At 35.1% G+C, this 19,469-nt stretch overlaps 1 protein-coding gene across 1 annotated transcript in view; it reads left to right on the plus strand.

Annotated features, from left to right (window-relative positions):
• Nucleotides 1–19,469, plus strand: part of FBXL17 (F-box and leucine rich repeat protein 17) — a 272,821-nt gene that overhangs the window by 75,780 nt on the left and 177,572 nt on the right. The window contains exons 5-6 of the mRNA XM_008639844.2: nucleotides 1,066–1,173; nucleotides 9,567–9,697. Of these exons, the coding sequence (XP_008638066.1) occupies nucleotides 1,066–1,173; nucleotides 9,567–9,697 (239 nt within the window). The remainder of the gene's footprint in view (nucleotides 1–1,065; nucleotides 1,174–9,566; nucleotides 9,698–19,469) is intronic.

Consider the following 19,469-nt stretch of genomic DNA (forward strand, 5'->3'; position numbering starts at 1 on the left):
CAGGAATAGTGTTTCTATATGAATTCACCTGGGGCTCAGCTATGCACTAGATATTTCAAAACTTGTTTTGCTTTTGGGTTCTGTGGTAACAGGAAGACATCCTTAGAAATTCTGAATGTTCTCAGCATTCGGGAGTTATGATTCCAGACACGGTGAGACATTCCTGAGCAGTGTAGCTGGAAAACACAGGCTTTGTCCCACGGTCATTATATAGTTTTTCATTACTGCCATTTGCACTGGGAATATATATATCTCAGGGGAAAAAAAAAACCCCAAAAATAAAGCTAAGTTGTTTAAAGGAAGGTGTGTAAGTGTCATAAGTGTACTTAACATCAGTGTTACATTCTTCATGAAATTCCTTTTGATCATTTAGTCTACTTACAAAGCAATGCATTTATACAATGGATTTTGTTTTATAGTTATTAAATTTACTAGACAAACTTAATTATAGATGAAAAATAGTTGTTTAAATAAATAAATCTCAATAATAAACTAGGTAACATCTCCTATTGGCTGATAACTGACACAGTGGTATATTACCACTGTGATTACCAAGTCTCATGTGAGAAACAGATGTAATATTACCTTTAATTTGAAATCTTCAATAGCTGTGTTTTAGTAGAAAAGGAATATAAGAAAAGGAATATAAATTTAAGATAGCACACCATTCAAATTCTTTGCAGAGTCAATGATGGGTATAGCATGAGTGTACAGGATGACAATAACGAATTTTGTGTATAGTTTATGAAAATAGTGGATGGAATTGTCTCTTGGGTTATTTGCACATAAATAACATGACAATAAGATTTGAATTTGTGGCTATCATCTTCTCTTGCCTTGTTTCTTGCTTTCTCTGCCTTCTGCCAGAAGTGTGTATATATCCTTGCAAACTGTGCATACTCAATGTTTTCTCTTAAACTCTTGAAATAAATAATAGTAGTGGTAATAATAATACTAAAAGTCTAAATGAGCAGCTTGCCAACATTATGTAGAAATTTCTTAAGCTGTATTAAGTATGTGCTTATACCACCTATTCAACTGTTACCTGTTTATCTTTTCTGTTAGGTGACAGATCAGTCAGTGAAAGCTTTTGCTGAACATTGCCCTGAGCTGCAGTATGTTGGTTTCATGGGCTGCTCTGTTACTTCAAAAGGAGTCATTCACCTTACCAATGTAAGTATCATAAATACTTTCTGCTAGTCATGAGTGTATTTGACTATAGCCATGTCACAGATATCAGCCAGGATAAGATTATGTGTATGATTTATAGCACTGACATGGACAGAAACGTGACTAAGTGAACTTTGCATTATTTGAGCAGTCACATTCAGATGTCACTGTGTAAAAACATATACCAAAAATATATTTATGAGATTATACATTTTCTCACAACTAACAGTGATGTTCAGGTCAAAACTCTTCAAAATGCAAAATTGTGGCTGATTCTATCACAAACAAAACAAAATTCCATTTAAAAGTGCAAAATTCTTATTGCAAGAGATTTACACAGACCTCTGGTTGCAACAGTGTACCCCCCCATGTGCATACATTCTGAATATATTCATCTTCTTATTTTACACAGATAGTGTGACGGATACATTTTATTTTCTTTCCTTTTTCTTTTGCATAAGAGGAGTGATGTGTGGAAGAACTAACTTGAGTGAACCTGCAGAAAGTAATTAAATTGTTCAATAAAATGGATGACTTGGATGAGGTGGACAAACACCATCTAATTAAAATTTGTAACTGAAAGTAAATCCAGGGATCATGCAAACATGAAAATGGCTAAAGAGATCTTGAGGTAGGAAGTAGAGAGCATATTTAATGAAAATGGAGTGTGCCTGATGAAAGCAAAGGTTTTTTTGATGCAGCTGTGAAGCTCTCCTGTTGTTATACAGAACCATTCAGCATATCTGTAAATTACTTTCATCATTTTAGAGCTGCTTAGCTGAAGATACAGAAGAATTGAAAGCATTTTGGAACACATGCAAAACGAAATAAGCCCGGGAAATTAATTTGCATGGTGAAGTTATAGGACCTCAAAGGATGCCATTTCGAAAGAACTGTGTATTGAAGTGATGAGTAAAAGGTGTGCATATCTGTGGGAGAAAGAAATGATAAAATTATTTTCATGTCTTATAAAAACTACAATTGTATAACTATAGGTTATATATACACAACATAAATATGGGAGGTGCACAATTTAGAAATTTGACATAAACAGTGTATGTAGTCTGACACTTTGTGGGAAATTTCCACAAAGATCACTTTTCAGCTACATGTTTTGGTTACTGCATTATTCTGACCTAGACTGAGTATTTAATAGATGTTATATGTCTTATCCTTCAACAAAGTGACTTTATAATCACATTTATTAGACTGAAGAAGAGTCAAGATCTTGACTTCTTAGATTAATTTGTATTTCTGATTTTCATGTGTTTAATAATAATAAATTATTAGAAATCCTGATTTACATAGGAGCAATCCTGTTGAACACAGTCTTTCAGAAAATATCTAAGAGGCAGCTTAGACTCTTAGTATGTAATTACTTTGTAAGTAATTGGTGCATGTTGGGACTTGAGATTTAGGTATTTCAGTTTCCTTCCCTCAAGTTGTATCTGTACAACTCCTGTAGGTTGTGAATTCTGCAAAGACAGTGATGTGACAACACTGAAAGTTAGGGATTGCTTAACCTGGAGAATGCTCAAGGGAGACCTTACCGCAACCTTTCAGTACTTCAAGTGGGTTTGTAAGAAAGATGGGGACAGGCATTTTAGAAAGGCCAGTAGCAAGTAGTAACATTATCTGCTGCATATGTCTTTTCCAGAATTCATCTGTTGGTGACATGATTTTTTGTTCTAACCATCATGTATTTCTGTGATTACTTTTGTGTTGAGTACTTAACTTGTGCTTCGTAAGTGTTTGGTAATAATTCCAGTCTGGCATTCCTAGAGAATGTGGAATGTGCTCTTTGCTCTCCATGGCCTGTGAGTGTGTCCCTCAAGGCTGTGCAGAGCTACTTGCCTTCTGTCCTCCTTCCTGTGTGCGAAACGGAGATAACAGCAGTGGCCTTGGTTGTGAAATTGCTTTGATGCTGATGGATGTATAAAAATTGAGTGGTTTATTATTACTGTATTTTCCCCCTAGTAATGTTAGCTCTCTTTAAAAATACTGGCACTTGAAAAATTCTAAATTACAGTGCTGCTGTGTCGCAGAGCTTTTTTAATAGCTAATTGTGGGGTATGGAAGAGAAAGTGTTGGATACTTTAAAAAAAGAAGAAACATTCAGGGTTTATTTTCACTATTTTTCTACTGAACAGAATGACAGTCAAGAAAAAATTTGCTTTTTTTGAGCAAGACCATGTCATCACACTGGTGCCTCTTTTCGTTGAAGTTATTGTAAACTGAAAAAAGTCAGATAAAGTAAATAATAATTATTGGGTAAGATGAGAGGCACTTCATGTACGTACACAGGAAGAGAGGGGAAAGAGGAGTGTGTTTATATGCAATTCACAGTTAGACTCAGTTGAAAGCAGTGGTTTGTTCTGATGACCTGAGTGTTTCATTTTCCTTTAGAGTTGTAATGTGTGAAACATAGTCACAAAAGAAGTGAATGGTCTCCTCCATGACACCAGAGTATTTAGTCCAACACTTATCAACACTGTTTCTGTGGAGAAGATCATGCGTAGTGTTGTAGTTTATCTTTTGTTTTCAGCATATCTCCACTTACTCTTATCTTTTTTTTTATAACTTTATTATTTACTTAGCTTTCCATGTATGATTTTTTTCTTGTTTGCACTCTTTCTCCCCTCCACACATCCTTGTCTCTCTGGAGTTTATCCCTGATTGTTTTTTACTATGCTTCTCCTGTGGGTGTAAAGATCTACACAAATGTGGGAAGTGCTTGTGCACACTAGGTCATTGTGTTGAAGACAGAACAACCAGAAGGGTAATTTTTTTTCATTAACGAGGTGGGAATAAGAAACTTTGTATTCTTAGTAGTGAGGTAGTGAGTTTTTGATGTTACGTCTTTGACCTCGAGCAGTGGCATTTTCCTCCCCTGTTGTGGTAATTGCTTCTCAGCAGTTTAATTGTTGTAGTTGTAATAGAATTTTAACAGCTGGCATCAGCAAATCTTGACATCTAGATATAATTTTATTACCAAGCCACTTCCTTAGCTTCTTCCTTTGGTTTCTGATATATATGCAAGGGTAATTGCTTTGTAGAAGTATAACTCTGTGCTTCTACACCATGTACTTCTGACAGACTGTCTGATAACGTTTGTTACAGACACCTAATTATGTATGAATCCTTGTACAGAATCTTGGCAGAAAAAAAAATTCTAATTTATTCTGCTAATCACCAATGCATGAAGACAGTTAAACCAATAACTATTTTTGGAATAATGGGATCTTCACTTTTTCTTCATCTCATAATAGTTACCCATGTCCAGTCCAACTTAGTGATACCTGAGTTGGTGTCCGGTATGAAGTCAATCAAAATTCAGAATTATGGAGCAAATTCTTAGGGCTCATTCAGTGTAGACATCATCGGTATGACAGATACATAATGATAATCTACCCATGACAGGACTGATTTTGCAAGAGCCTTTCTGAACTGGGGTAAATTATGGTTTTTTTCTAGTAGATGATTTGTTTTGACACAAAGTGTTCTGCTTTATGCTCTTTTTATGGTAGTATTTCAGCATACCTTCTGATCTGAAAATCATTAAGCTTCCTGACTAAGGGCATGATTGCTGTTCTTTTGCTGGGTATAGAGAAAACAGTATTTTAATCAATTTGTATAATGAACTGGATTTCGTAAGATGGAATATGATTTTTTTCAATCTGTTTGCCTTTAGTAATATGCCCTTCTAAATATTAGTCTTCCAATCACAGGAAAAAGTCATTAAGTGGGGGTTTCTGAATACAGTGGTTCTGGGACATTCTTCATGAGTGTTGGCTTGATACTTTAACTGATGTGGTGCTGTGTAAGCGAACGTCTTTTGAAGAATTTGATGGTTGTACCCAACTGCCATTTTTTTAAATTAAGTAAAAAAGATGTTGCAGAGAAGACTGATTGTATGGTTCAAAGGGATTCAGTGTCCTGTGTATCTATGAAACTTCCAATTCCCCCTCCCCCCAAAAAAATCATTAGAAGTACTTGACAGTAAATAACATAAAGATGTAAACTACAACTCAGCAAAAATGTAATTCTACAGCAACTTTTAGAGTTTATAAACTGGAAATTAGTCTTATAGCACAAATACTATATGTGCAGTTTATATTATGTGCAAGTACCTCCTCTAGAGGTAATTAAATCTTTGTGCTTACAACACAGTTTTTGATTGTGTGTTTGTTTCTTAAGCAATGGGACCTTAATGTTTCACAGTACCTCAGAATTTAAATTAAAACTTGTTAATATGCAAAACATTTAATCAGTCTGTGGGAAAATAGTCTCCTTTGTAGCTATTCAATCATTTTCCAATTCTTTAAACCATGTATGATTACTGTTCTAGGATCACAGTATATCTCAATCATGTAGTTCAGTTATAGCAGCTTTTCAGTAAAAATTAATGCACATGACATTTTAAAAAATAGTTTATAGATTCTATTGACAGAATAATAAAAAGAATGTGGTTTACAACTTTCTTCACACTGCTGTTTTTCATTTCCTGTGATTATACATTTGCTTTGGGAGACTAAAGTCCGAGAGCAGTTTATTCCCTGAAGGCATGTATACACAGAGAGTGTCAAGAAAATTAAGCTTAATTAGCAAAAGATGCGAGTTTAAAGCTCATTAAGTCCTTATAAGCACTTTCCTTCAGAAATAATTTGGCTGTCATACTGAAAAGGATTAATCTTACATGAATTGTTTAGTGGTGGACTTGGCAGTTTTAGGTTTCAGTTGGACTCAGGCTTAGAGTTCTTTCCAACCTAAATGGTTCTGTGATTCTATTCTCTTCTATGATTTTTAAGGCAGCCTATCTCTACAGGAATTGTGAAAGTGTGCAGGGGGAAAATAATTGTGTACCCATTATATTAGCAATTTCAGTACAATAACATCTAAATATTCACAGGAGTTGATACACCCACACTGAAAAATTACCTATGATCCCAATGGTAATAGTAATTTTCAATTACCGAAAGCACTGCACATATTTTAATATTACATGTTTCAGTAGTCATTATAGAAATCTTATTAGTTGCATGACAGTCACACAAACAGTATGATAATCTCTGAATCTTAAAATACGTCAGTTGGCATAAAATTTCATTTAAACCAACCAACAAAAGTATTTTAAAAACCCAAAGATTTTAACATATTTTAAAATATTTGAGATCCAAAAGTAATAGGTAATAATCAGTAATTTCAGCAAAAATGTGTTTATATGTATCACACAAAATTAGTTTAAATGTTGTTGCTTTTTAAAAATTCTGTTATTTTCTGTTTCATATGTTAAGCCCTCTGCCTACTATTTGCACTGTGTGTTTTGTAATATTAAATATTCCTTTTTCAATTAAAACGTTTTGGCTGACGTAGCTGAGTTCAAAGTTTAAATTCTGCTCATGCATGCTTATTTGAAAAGCTGTAAAATTAAAAGTTCAAGAAAAGTTTGAATATCTGTAGAATGGCCCTGAAATTGCTCAGTAAAATGGTGTTGCTGCATGAACAAAATTAGTTTTGGTTAAAAAAAAAAATTATGCATCCTAATTCCATAAGATCGAGTATTTAAGTCACAGAGTATCCTCTTTCTGCTGAAAAAAATGCTATTTAAAGGTACACTATTTTAATCTCAGAATTTATGAACGCACTGAAGAGTCTAGCATCTGTTTTTCAATTGTCTTCTTTAGCAAAGTTTGCTTTTTCTTTTTAAAATCACACTAATTTCAGCTGTGAGGGTTAGTTTGAGAATGTAAGACTGATGTATTTTTCTCTTCAAATTTTTTTATAGTACTGATTGAATCATAGTAATGATTGTAGCCTTTCCCCCCTAAAATTACTTCTCAGGTAAAATATAAGATAGGAAATTTTTCATTAAGGTACATCTATCTATTTTTTTTAAAATGAAAAATGATTGCATACACATTTATAACAGTTCTCTCACCAGGAATGAGAGTTGATACCTCTAACTTAAGTAGGCAGGGAGGTATTCTTTTCACTGTCATATTCAGATTGATCCAGAATTGTCTCAAAAGGGAGTGTGCATCCAGTTCTGCAGGTCTTGAAAACCATCCACACATCCGTAGTGGCAATTTCAAGGTTGTAGAGACCAAATTATACTTGAATGTGTATCAATCTGAAGCAGTCTCTTCAAACTTCTAAGACACAGAGGTTTTCTGCATCGAGTATGTTGTGCATGAGAAAAAAAGAAGAATTAACCTACCAAGTAGGTCAGGTGTCAGGGAGGCTGTTTAAAATGAAGGAATGTGACAGTAAAAAAGGCAAGTGATGGTTGAGTTACTGTATATTGAATATAATGATAGACTATTACTAGTATGAAGGAAAGAAGCAATGAGGAAATGATCATTCTCCTGTGATGGTAAAGGACAAAATCTGCCTTGAAAACCCTATTAATTTAGTGGACAGGAATACTAGGAATTCAGTTTAGCTTTTGACTCCACCCATGCAATGCCAAAGTTTTTTTCCTTGGGAAACCACAAATGCTTTCTGCTGTATTCGTCATTGCATCATTGAGGTAGATAATATACTGTAACCTCTTACCTTATTTGAAACCATGATTTTTAGGCACTTTTAAAAGAAGCACTGACCTCTCTCCATGCATTGATACTTCAGTGAAAATTTGTGGTTTTTAGTCCATAAGTAATAATAATGATGAAAGAATCACCAGTATTGTCATCTTCTCATAAGAAGAATGTTGTTGTGAAAGAAAGCTTGGGGTTTTTTTAAGTGGGAAGATTTTCTACTTGACTTTTAAGTCTCCATAGTTATTTAATGTAATGGAACATACTTATTGTTGAATTGTCCAGCAGGTGTATTTTCTGTGTCATAGGCATAGTCCACATTATTGCCAGCATGGTGTAAAGGCTGAAATATCTAATATGAATAGCTTTATGAAGGTGAGGAAATTTACAGTTGCTGTAAGCTTCCCCTTCTTGTAATTTATGCAGGAAAAAATGAGAGATTGGTTATGAGCTTTTTTGGGGCACATAGAAGATAAGGCTTTTAAATTTAATGCAATAGCAGTATGTATGGAATGAGAAGAGACCAAGCTTGTAAAAGGCGTCTATTTTACCAACACAACATCAATCACTATATACTCTGCTTTGTAATATGCAAACAAGTTTATCAGAATTTCAGGGGGAATACAGCGAGTATCTCCACAGTGATACCTGTGGTAGTATCATAATAATAGGAATATTATTGTCCTAGATTCTGTAGACATACCTTGCCGTTGTTTCAGAGAGGTCAGGGTTCTTGATTTTATGTTTGTTTTGCAGAATTTTTGGGAACGGTATGTAGTGTATCTCCAGCTTTAGTTTAGAGACTGTTAAAAACTTAAAGAACAAAACTCCAGTTTCTGTAGAAGCTACATTTGAAGTCCTCTTTTTTTCCTTTTCTTTATTTCTTATCACCCCATGCTGCCACCTTCTCCCCCATTTTCCCCCACCCTAAATACATTGATTTAATAATTAACTACTGAAGTGGACCAATTATGTGATCTCAGTTGTATGCTTTTACCTAATCAAATCCTTAGTGACTTAAATCACTGATGAGGATCATTTTTTCTCTCTTACAGGGAAAGTAAATTTAATTAATGTGTCAATATTGCCTAATGCAATTATTTTTGCAGAGTATAACAGAGATTATTTCAGACAACTTAAAAAGCAAACAGTATTTGGAGGTTGTTGTGACTAAATTGATACTGGAGAAATCTGTAAAAATTTTTTTTTTTGCATCCATTGCTCATAAAAGTAGTAAAAGGGTTTGCTTTTGAAGGACACAAGAATGATTAACAGTAGTAATAAATCAGTTTAATCAGTGCATAACTCTTAATTATGTTGTTCTGTGACTCCCATGTTTTGTTGTTCAGAATATCCAATCTGTTATTGATAATGGTGCAGGTGAGACTGCAGTATAAATACTGTATTTTCCAGGGAGTTTGTATTATTTGTTTACTTTGAAATCCTGATAGTCTGGAGTCATTAATTGCATTCATTTGAATCAAAGCACAAATATGCTGTCTTACCTCCTTCCATGTTTTATTTTTCTTATGGCTAAATGAGTTTATATTTTACCTTGATATCTTACACTCCATTTATCTAAGAGGAGGGACTCCTAGGCCCTTATTGTAGGTTGTATTTCACCTTGAGTGAGAGTGTCTGGATTTCATGTAGTAACTGAGTGCCTGAATCACAAGTTTGCTCAAGCTGAGTTCTGTGAATATCTCTGGTATGTTCGGTTTTTGTAAAAGATCTAGTAATTGTATCTTTCCTGACTAGCTTGCACATACTGTGCAATTTCCAGAAGAATTAAGTTTTTTCAACAATTATGTACGTGAATGAATTTCAGATTATTTCTTTCTCTCATATTTGTCTCAATAGCTAAGAAATCTTTCAAGCTTGGATCTGCGTCATATCACAGAACTGGATAATGAAACCGTGATGGAAATAGTAAAGAGATGCAAAAACCTTAATTCTCTCAATCTGTGTCTGAACTGGATCATTAATGACAGGTAACTTCATTATAGCATCCAAAAGCAGTGTAATGCAAATTTAACTAGTTGTGTTAGTTGAGAATAATTCCTCATGGCTTGGGGGTTGGAGGAGATTGATTAAAGCAAATGGTGTTTGCTGAGTGCTTATTCTTGCTTGTTTTAGGTAAATCATCCAGACACCTATTTTGTGGAGTGTTTGCCTATTTCTGCAATGGAGAAAAGTTTAGTTATGACTGGATGGCATCACTAATTTGTTTCATGCAGATTTCAGGAGAATGTGCTCTGTACAAACGGTCACTGAAATGTTCAGTTGCAATTACTTCAAAAGGATTTAGACAAATTTATATGCACACAAACAATGAAACATACATTTGACTACATAAGTAAAAAAAAATTGTTGCGAATGAAATATTGGAATTCCTGTATTTTTAGAAAGCAACAAGGTTGTTTGGTTTGGTTAGTTTTGGGTTTTTTGCAAAGAACTGCAGAATGAGAATGAAAGGATAACTGGGTTATTGCCTAGTCTTTTCTTTCTGACCAGAATACCTCCTATCCTGCTGTATTCCAGTCTTTTCATCAAATAATTTATTTCAGCATTAAGTACGTGGACAAAGATTATGTATAGTTATATCACAGATCAGATGAAAAATGAAAAATACTGAGAATTTTAAAAGTGAACATTTTCTTTTAAAATGAAAAAAATGAGCAAAGTCAGTACTGGAGGGTACACAGGAAAGAATACTTTTAATTACTTCTACTGGACTATTTCATTATAACTGGTGCTTTAAATGAAAGGAGAGAAACATTTTAACAGAGAGGGCTTCTAAAACAGTTTCATATAAACCAGAATAAAGTGTTCTAGCAGTTGTACTTCTTTCCCATGATTACTTTTTGGTTTTTTTAATAAGGTATGCTTTCAAGGCTTTCAAAAGTCATTAAGGGTGTAGTGATGTGTAGATGAGCTCAGACTTTGGTGAAAGTGTAGTGTTCTAAAAGTAATAAAATTGCAATGTGTTCAATAGAAAGTACCAGTAAACTTTTGCCATGACTCCTTTTAGCCCTTAAGACAGTTTTTTGCATTTGTTGGTTTAGGTCAGACCTTTAATGCAACTTAATTGGTTTTGAAAGCAGTTAGTTGCCTCAGATCTTTCTGTCTGTAGGGCCTTATTTTCGTATGTGGAATGAGATTACTGAAATGGAAAGTTCTATGATAAGCTAGAAAAAAATAATAAGAATAAAAATGCTAATTAAAAAAACACGCAGCTTTCAGGTTTTAATTACTTAGAAACATATACCCGTCTGCTTGAATGTTTTGAGTACAGCAATCTGCTAAGTTTGATCCAAACTGCTGTCAAACTGTTCTTGAAAATCTTTTACTAGAATTACTACAGTAATAAATATATATTTTTAATTCTACATATATTACTCTAAAACTTCATACTGAATATGAATTATAAGAATTGTAAATCTTTGCAAGCAAAGGAAACGCTTTCCAGCAATGACAGATAACCTGCTTCTGTATGTAACTTTTAGTTGTTTATTTTTGTTTCTTAAGGTTTTCCATTTCATGTTTTTTTCTGATCATACTTGTCAGGACTTACTATAACAATTAAAGTTTAGCTATTTGAATTAGCTTCTAGTTAAAAAAAAAAAAAAAAGGAGAATTTAGAAAATAATGAATGCCTCTGCAAATCTTATTCATAAGCAGTTATTTGACAATTCAAATATTTTTCCTATTTTAAAAATGGCATGGAACTCCAAATACTAGTCTGAACTGAATAAAGTAGTTTTCTCTACTCCTCCTGAAAGATCAATTGAGAATAGTGGAAAATTATATAAAAGGAACATGATACAACCACAGGACTTTACTTGAGGTGAACACCAGTTTAACAGAGTATTTTGAGTGTACCGACTTTGAGGATAAAAGCGAGCCTTCAGAAGCTCAGAGGACTGTTCAGGTGCTTGGGTTTAAATGCAAATTAGTTTAAACTCAGTAAATTAGTTTCTTAATTATTCAAGCTTAATATTTTTTTTTTCTTTTTTTTTATTTCATGCCACTGAGTGGCTCCTAGTCAGAGGGAATGTCAGAGAAGATTCTGTGTCTTGGTACCTTTCCAACGCATGTGAGATAGTAGCAGTCTGATGTTTTTACTGACTCCTGGTTTCAGAGTAAAGGTTAGTTCCACCTCTGCCCTGCTCGCCACCCCATTACGAAGCGGGTTTACTTGTGAGATCCAACTACACAGGACTTGTATTCCAGATCCTTTCAAACTTAATAGGACAGTTTTTTGTTCACTTTAGAATACTGAGGGCTGGGGCTTCTTTAAAACCTTGGGAAACTGTTCTATGACATTTTTTTGTGCATCTTATTAAGTGTGAAAGAAAACTAGAAAGTTTTTAAAATACCTGTAACATACAGATGTGTCTTCTAAGTCTGTCTTAAAGGCAGTTGATTATTGCTTGGCTGAAATAAGTCACTGGTTTTAAAACTTTATTTTAGATTTCATGATTGCTTCTAAAAATCCATTACAATTCTTTCCATAAGCAGGAGTGTAACTCTAGAACACTTACAGTCCTTTCTTGCTTGTGACATGGTGTTAGAGTTAATCCTGTGATCATTACATTTCTTCTTAAATAACTGAAATTTTCAGAGTGTAAGAGCTCTGCTTGGCAGGCACTTGCTAAGATATTTGGTGCTGTGGTTCTTCTGCATATGCAAGAATTAATGAGGACTGTTATTTCTGTGTTTTGATCAGAGCTCTTTTTGGTTTTGGACATATGCATCTAGAAAGCTTATGCGGGGCAGTAAAAAAAATAATTTACTCTTACCTAACGGAAAAAGTATGTTCAATTGAGATACTCTTGGCAGTTTTAAAATGAAGGGAAAAGAGGTCTCTTTTGATGACTTGTAAAAAGTTTCTGAAAGTTGTGAGTTAAGCAAGATCAGAAAAGGCCTATTAAAGTAACCTATCATAATGATTTCTTCTGTAAGTATTACAGATCACTCAAAAGCTTCATATACTGTTTTTCATATTGGTTAAGTTTGTTATAGAAACAATCCTACTTCTTCTTTCAAATATGAACAAAACCGAGCTTGCAAATTCTTTTCATATGCACCGTGAGTAGACTACATCAAGTCTTTGCAATTGGAAAGGATTGAGTTCTTTGTACATGGTGAAGTGAATAATATACTCTGAAACTTGCTTTAAGTAACCTTATCACCTTGAAGTTGTTTTTATGGTCACTGCCCTTGTTCTTTTGAATTTCGATTGATGAAGTCAAAATAGAACATCTAGAAATAAATCTTATGGGGGATTCAGGAAATGTAGTATGATGTGCTGGTAAAGTTTTCAGGAGTGTGTGGGTTTTTTAATAGTTTGAGGAACATCTGCTATTTATTATATCCATAATGATCAGGAAGCAAACAGCAGACAATCTAACTTTTTTTGTGAATCTTATCACTATGGACTGAGAGTTGCAATTCACTTCAACCTCTGTGTTACATAATTCACCTAGGGACAAACATTTAAAAGCTGTGCAGTGATGATGAAGTTTTAAAGAGTGTTCTTACTTGCTTCAGTCGTCCTCTTACTAAAATATTTCCTTATATTTGTGTAATATTTGTATAGAGGATGTTTTCCAGCCCCTATTGTATCTATGTTTCTTCTTAGAAAGAAGGGAATAATGCAGATGAGGCAAGAAACTTTATTTACAGGTGCAGTGAGTTTCTTTTGTCCCATGGCACTGCCAGTCACCCAGAAGATTCCACCTGCAATACAGAATTATCAATTGGTTTTGCAGTCAAAGGACAATATTTTCACTACCATTTAGGAAGTTTAGTTCTTCTTCCCTTCTAGGTGGTGCCACATGTTCTTGTAATAATGTCTCAAGAGAGCTGTATTTTTTCATGTAATTTATTGCACACATTGTAGGTGACTTTGATAGCAAGTGCTGAGATTTTCAGAGCATCTGGACATCGTTGAAAGCAAGTTATGGTTGCGACTTAGAAGCTAATATGCAATATCTCCATGCCACAGTACAACTGAGAATTTGTAATGACCTTGTGGTGGCATTGGTTACCACCACTGGACTTCTGATTAGTGATGGGGGGGAAGAGAGGCATTAATCTCCACCTCCCTGGGCTGTTAGCACAGATGGAAAACCTGGAGTTAGTCTTGTTATTCCATTTCTGAAAAGCTGCTCTTTCTTCTTTTGTGTTTCCATGAAAATCCACTATGGATAAACCAGAGTAGGCAGTGTAATGGGACAGTCTCCCCCTACTGTCCTGATTAAGATTTGTTGGTGAGGATTATGGTTGGAGTCCAGGATGGAGGAACTTGAAAATACAGACATTTCACAAGGAGAGTAGTCAGAAAGTCAATATACAAAAGAAATTCAGTGGAAACATGGTAATGGTTGGTAACCAGACCATAAGCCTGAAAATCAAGTTGTTTGTACAGCTGCAGATTCAGGAGAAAGGAGGATTCACCTTCAGAGAGTCTCCATCTGCTTTATTTGACTGGGTCACTAATGCACTGCCAATTACTCAGGCCTGGATATCGTAGTTGTCGGCACAGAGAATATTGGGGTTTCCACGTTGTTACTTAGAGTAAATTGTTAATGTGGTCTTCTGTACATTAGAGAAATGTTTAAAATTTTATGTTGACTGCCTACTGTGCGTTCATGTAAACTCATGTAATCAGCATTGAGAGCATCTGATGAGACCTGGACGCGTTGTGGGTAGAGGATACAGTGCTGTAGATTTTCTCAGCAGGAGATTAGCTCACTGTGTTTAGTCCCAGAGCTGCTGGTATATGTGAATGCCCCAACATTTCATTAGCAGATGTGAGCATCACAATAGTAGCTCAGTTCTTACAGTGTATTTTTAATAAAATGCAAGATTAGTGAACACTAGAATTATTTTCTGGAAAAATAAGAGAAAAAGTTTTCTCCTCCTGAAATTAAAAGTCTCTGTGTATTTGATGTAGAAATTAGTTTAATGAAATGGCTTCTAAAGTGAAAATTCAAAACTTTCATCTTGCCTATGTTTTTCCTTAATCAAAATGTCCATTTTAACTGTGGTGACTAAAATGCTAATATAGGATTTTAGTATTCATCACCTTAGATGTGACTGAAGTGGGAATGTACTTCAAGAGCATTGATACTTATTCCTGTAATTTTGTATAATCTGGACTTGTGGATATAGTAGAGTCTTCCAGAAAATAACTGTACTTTTATATGATATTTGTCATGAATCATTCTAGGTGAATAGTAGCGTTTCTTAATTCTAAATTAGTTTCATCTATTCTGAGTTATCTGAAAGATGATCTCCTTAGAGTTCTCTGCATATTTTTCAGATGTTTAGTCAGCTACATTAAAAACTTGAACTCAATAAAAACTTAAATAATGTAACACAAATTAATTTTACTTTTAAAATCACTTACTCTTTTGAATGTCATACTTTTAAATTAAATTTAGAAGAAAATTTGCTTCACCCTGCAGATGTTTTGTGAAATGATTTGATACTGGCTGTCAGTTTTTTTTTTAAATTCAGAACAAAGCGTAGAAGTTGGACAAAGAATTCACCTAAGCATGGCAGTTTTCTTTATCTACTTTAAATTCTGGGTCTTGTGTTCCTTTTTTTTTTTTTAATGATTATGAAAAAATAAATGAAAAAAAACCCCTTTGTGATTAGTGCAGAGTAGTGGGACAAAGTGAGATGAAACACCCACTCAGGACCAGGAGAAGTGCATGAGAAGAAAGGAGCAACAGAGAAAAGTATTGTGAACTGACTGCAATCCACATTCCCCATACCCTTTCTGAGAGAAGAGAGAAAGGAGTTGGGAGTAAACTTTGCCCAGAAAATGTAGCAGGTGAGGTGTTTTCAAATTTGTTCTTATTTCTCATTATCCTGCTCTAATTGGCAACTAGATCAGTTTCTCCAAACCAAGTCCATTTTGTGTACATGGTGAGTGATCTCCTTATCCTTATCTTGACCTACAAGCCTTTTTCATCTTATTTTCTTTTCCAGTCCTGCTGAGAAGTGGCTTGGTGAGCACCTGGCAGCCATCTAAGGTATTCTTACCACGCCCTCCCCCACTTCCCTGCTCTCCTGCAAAAACTGCTCCAGTGTATGTCCTACCCATGGCCTGCAGTTCTTCAAGGACTGCTCCAGTGTGGGTCTTTTCCATGGGGTACAGTTCATAAAGACCAGAGTGCTCCAAGCATGGATCCCCACAACTCAGTTTCTGTGATTCTGTGAACACTGAGGTAGCATTTGTGCTGCAGTGCTTCCTTTGGTAGACTTGGGAGTTCTCATTCATACCTTATTTCAGTGAAGTGTTATCTTACATAATTTAGTTTTGCTCTTGTTGTGCAGTACTGTGTGAGCATGGCACCTTACATGCCCAAGAGTGCAAGATGAACTTCCTGCAGAATCAAGCAATGGCCATATATTTTTGAATGTTTTGTTACTCCTCAGTGCAGTGGAAAAAGAATGTGGGGTATGATTTCGCACATATCTCAGCAATTATCTCCCAAATCATTGATCTTATCAGTGTTAGTCATCCTTTCAGCTTCTATTAATCTGCCCTGAACCCACATTATAAAGGCTTCTGGGAACTGTTTCTTCAACATTGTTACAAAAGAAATTAATTTTTACAAACATTTGTTTAGAACAGATCACTCTTGTACCATCTGCAGAATTTAAGCAATGATAAAAACCAGAATACATTTTTTATAATTAAGTGTAACTTTCCATTTATTGAGGCGCTAGTCTGCTAATTCTACTTATCTCTATAACTGGTATTAAAATAAATAGTTTTTTAGGAACCATTTTTTGGTGGAAATGGATGTTATCAGAGAGACAGTAAAACTTTCAAGCTCTTGTCATGATTTGCCATGCTTTTATCTGTCTTAACATACTTGAAAAATGGGGAAAATAGTCCACTGTTGTCACACTGCTGAAATATATGATAAATGAAGGTCTGTAAATAGTGAAAATATGAGGAGGCTGATTAAGTCTGACAATTCTCATGTAAAAAACTTGAGATGATAAATATCTCCTGTGATTAGTTAGTAATTTAGTGCAAGGGACTAGCATCAGCCTAGCAATTTTATGAGTTGTGGCATAAAAAAAAATTCTGGGAGATAGGTATGCACTTGTTAAACCAAAGGAGAAATTTCTTAAACTTGGTTGCTAATAATTAAAAATGGCAGACTTGACACAAAATGTGGCTTGATGATTTTCTGTATGACATTCCTTACAGAAATTAAGGAAGTGCAATCCTCCCTGAAGGCATGGAAATGACAGTGTGTTACAAATCTGATTCCTTAGTGCATCATGAAAACTGAAAGGTTTTGGGTATATATATCATTCTTGTACAGATAAAATACTTCCAGTGTTATAATTTAAAGTAGTACAGAAAAATAAAAAAATCTAACCTACTAAGGCTCAGAAAAGAAGATGTAATTTTTATTGCAATTACTGTTATATTCTGAGGTTTCAATCTATAATTGACCATGCAGTCAGAATAGACACAGTACTTGAAAAGATGAGAGAAAAAGGAATGGCTGTCCCAATGATTTACTGCACTGACTGTATTGTTTAGAGTCTGTCCGTATATCCAGTATAAATACCATTCAAAAGGAACATAACCATGTTTTAAATTCGCTTTAGGCTGTTTCCAGCTGCATGGGTTCTAAGCCCAATATGAAAAATTTTGCAATTTTGGGGCATTTTTTTCTTTGTATATGTGTGGGTGAGCATAAACTCATCTTATGGTGGGATCATGTAATCATATAAATAGGAAATGTGTCAGATGCTGCATGCTAATTATCTTCAATCCTGATCAGGTTACTCTGTCATCCCTGCTTTTCTTTTGTTAAAACCAAAGAAGGCTGGTGTATTCTGAATTTTCTGTGATGTTAAATGTAGGGGTATTTTGTGTTTAGAATTCAAGATTAACCAATAGGTACTGACTTGTAATGAATATGGGAATTTAACGTACCTTTGAGAAGCTGTATTCAGCTTGAAGAGGAAGATAGTGATGAAGTGGAAACTGAGCTAACAGAATGGATAACTTGGTAGTTCTGGAAGTGCAGTAATAATGTAATGAGGAAAATAAGAAGTAACTTAAAGTGGTGATCATGATGATGCCTGTAGGGTATAGTCAGTGAAAAACAAGTCAGCAACACAAAGAATAAAAGTTTAAAAAGGCTAAAACTGTGTCTCTGTGTTTGAAATCTTACAAACTTCTGTTCATACCTTGTGATTGTGATCTGCTGTTTTTCAGAACCATGGTGAAGTAGTCTGAGATTTCCTTCAGTCCATGCATCTAGTTTTTAGTCTCATGGAGTAAGGAAGAAACTGGTAAATACCCACCTCCATGTGCTTGAAGGGAGCTAGGACTCAGCTGGCTTGTTTCAGAGTGGCAGAGTGTTCCCAGGCCTCACAGTTCTGTACAGACAGCCCACTCACTAAATATAGCCTGAATTTTTCAGTGTCAAAAACATTTATATCTCATTTATAACTTTTATAATTTCTGCCATTCTGGCATGCTGGGAGTGCTGTGTCGACTTTTGGCCTCCCCAGTACAAGAAAGACATGGACACACTGGATAGAGTCTTGCAAAGGACCATAAATAAGATGAAGGGACTTGAGCAGCTGTCTTGTGAGGACAAGGCTGAGAGAACTGGGGTTGTTCGGCCTGGGGAACAGAAGGTTCAATGTACATAAGCACATGGAGCAAGGGAGCAAAGAGAACAGAGTCAGGCTCTTTCCAGTGGTGCCCAGTGACAGGTGATGGGCAAACACTGAAACACAGGGGGTTCTCTGTGAATGTCAGAAAACATTTCTTCACTGTGACAGTGACTGACTACTGGCACAGGTTGCCCAGAGAGGCTGTAGAGTCTTCCTCCTTAGAGACAAGGATTCTAGTTGCCTTCCAGGCCTCTTCTAAACTTAACCATTCTCTGACTCTCATACTAACTTCTGGTAGTCTGTGTTTTGGTTAAGATAGATGGAGATAGACAAAGTGAGGTTCACCATAACAGCCATCTTCCTTGCTTACTTCTGATTTTTCAAAGTTTGTCATGACATGTTTGGACAGACCATTATCTCCTGATTCTGGAAAACATATTGGTCAAGGAAGTAGTAAAGAAGGTCCACAAGGAATGTGAAGTACATTGATATCATCATCATTGTTCTTACTGTTTATAGTGAAGAGTGGGAGCAATCTGTATTTTGCCCTCATTCTTTCCATGTCTTTTCAGTATCAATTAACTCCTTCTACTCTGTTTTATTTCTTGTCTTAATTTTCCCTCCACTTCAGACTTTACCTGGTTAAGTCTAATTTATCTAGCCTGTGTCATTTAGCAGATGGTTGTAAGTCTGTGGTAGTCAGAGAGTTAAGAGCAATTCCAAATACTGTGCATTGGAACAAATTTGCCAAGTTCCAGTCACTCCAGACTGAGATCCATAGTCTGCTCCCTTGCAGCACAAAACTGAAAACATGGCTTCCAAAGACAATGGGTTTTTTCCTGTGTTTGCTTCATCCCCCCTGTCCTTGCAACATCTCCCAGAGCATGAGAGAACGAGAGTGAATGGGACTTTCTATCCTTTTTCCAAAGGACAGAGTTAAAATAGTTTACCAGCACTTAGTGCTTTGTATTTCAAATTTTCATGGTTTTTTCTGAATTACCTTAGAACATTTTTATAGGTGGTTATTGCCTTTGACATGATCGTTATTTCTGATGGAAATCCCATCTGTGCTTAGCTGCAAAGTTTTAC

Source organism: Corvus brachyrhynchos, unplaced genomic scaffold (genome assembly GCF_000691975.1).
Source record: "Corvus brachyrhynchos isolate BGI_N302 unplaced genomic scaffold, ASM69197v1 scaffold128, whole genome shotgun sequence".
Taxonomy (NCBI): Eukaryota; Metazoa; Chordata; class Aves; order Passeriformes; family Corvidae; genus Corvus; species Corvus brachyrhynchos.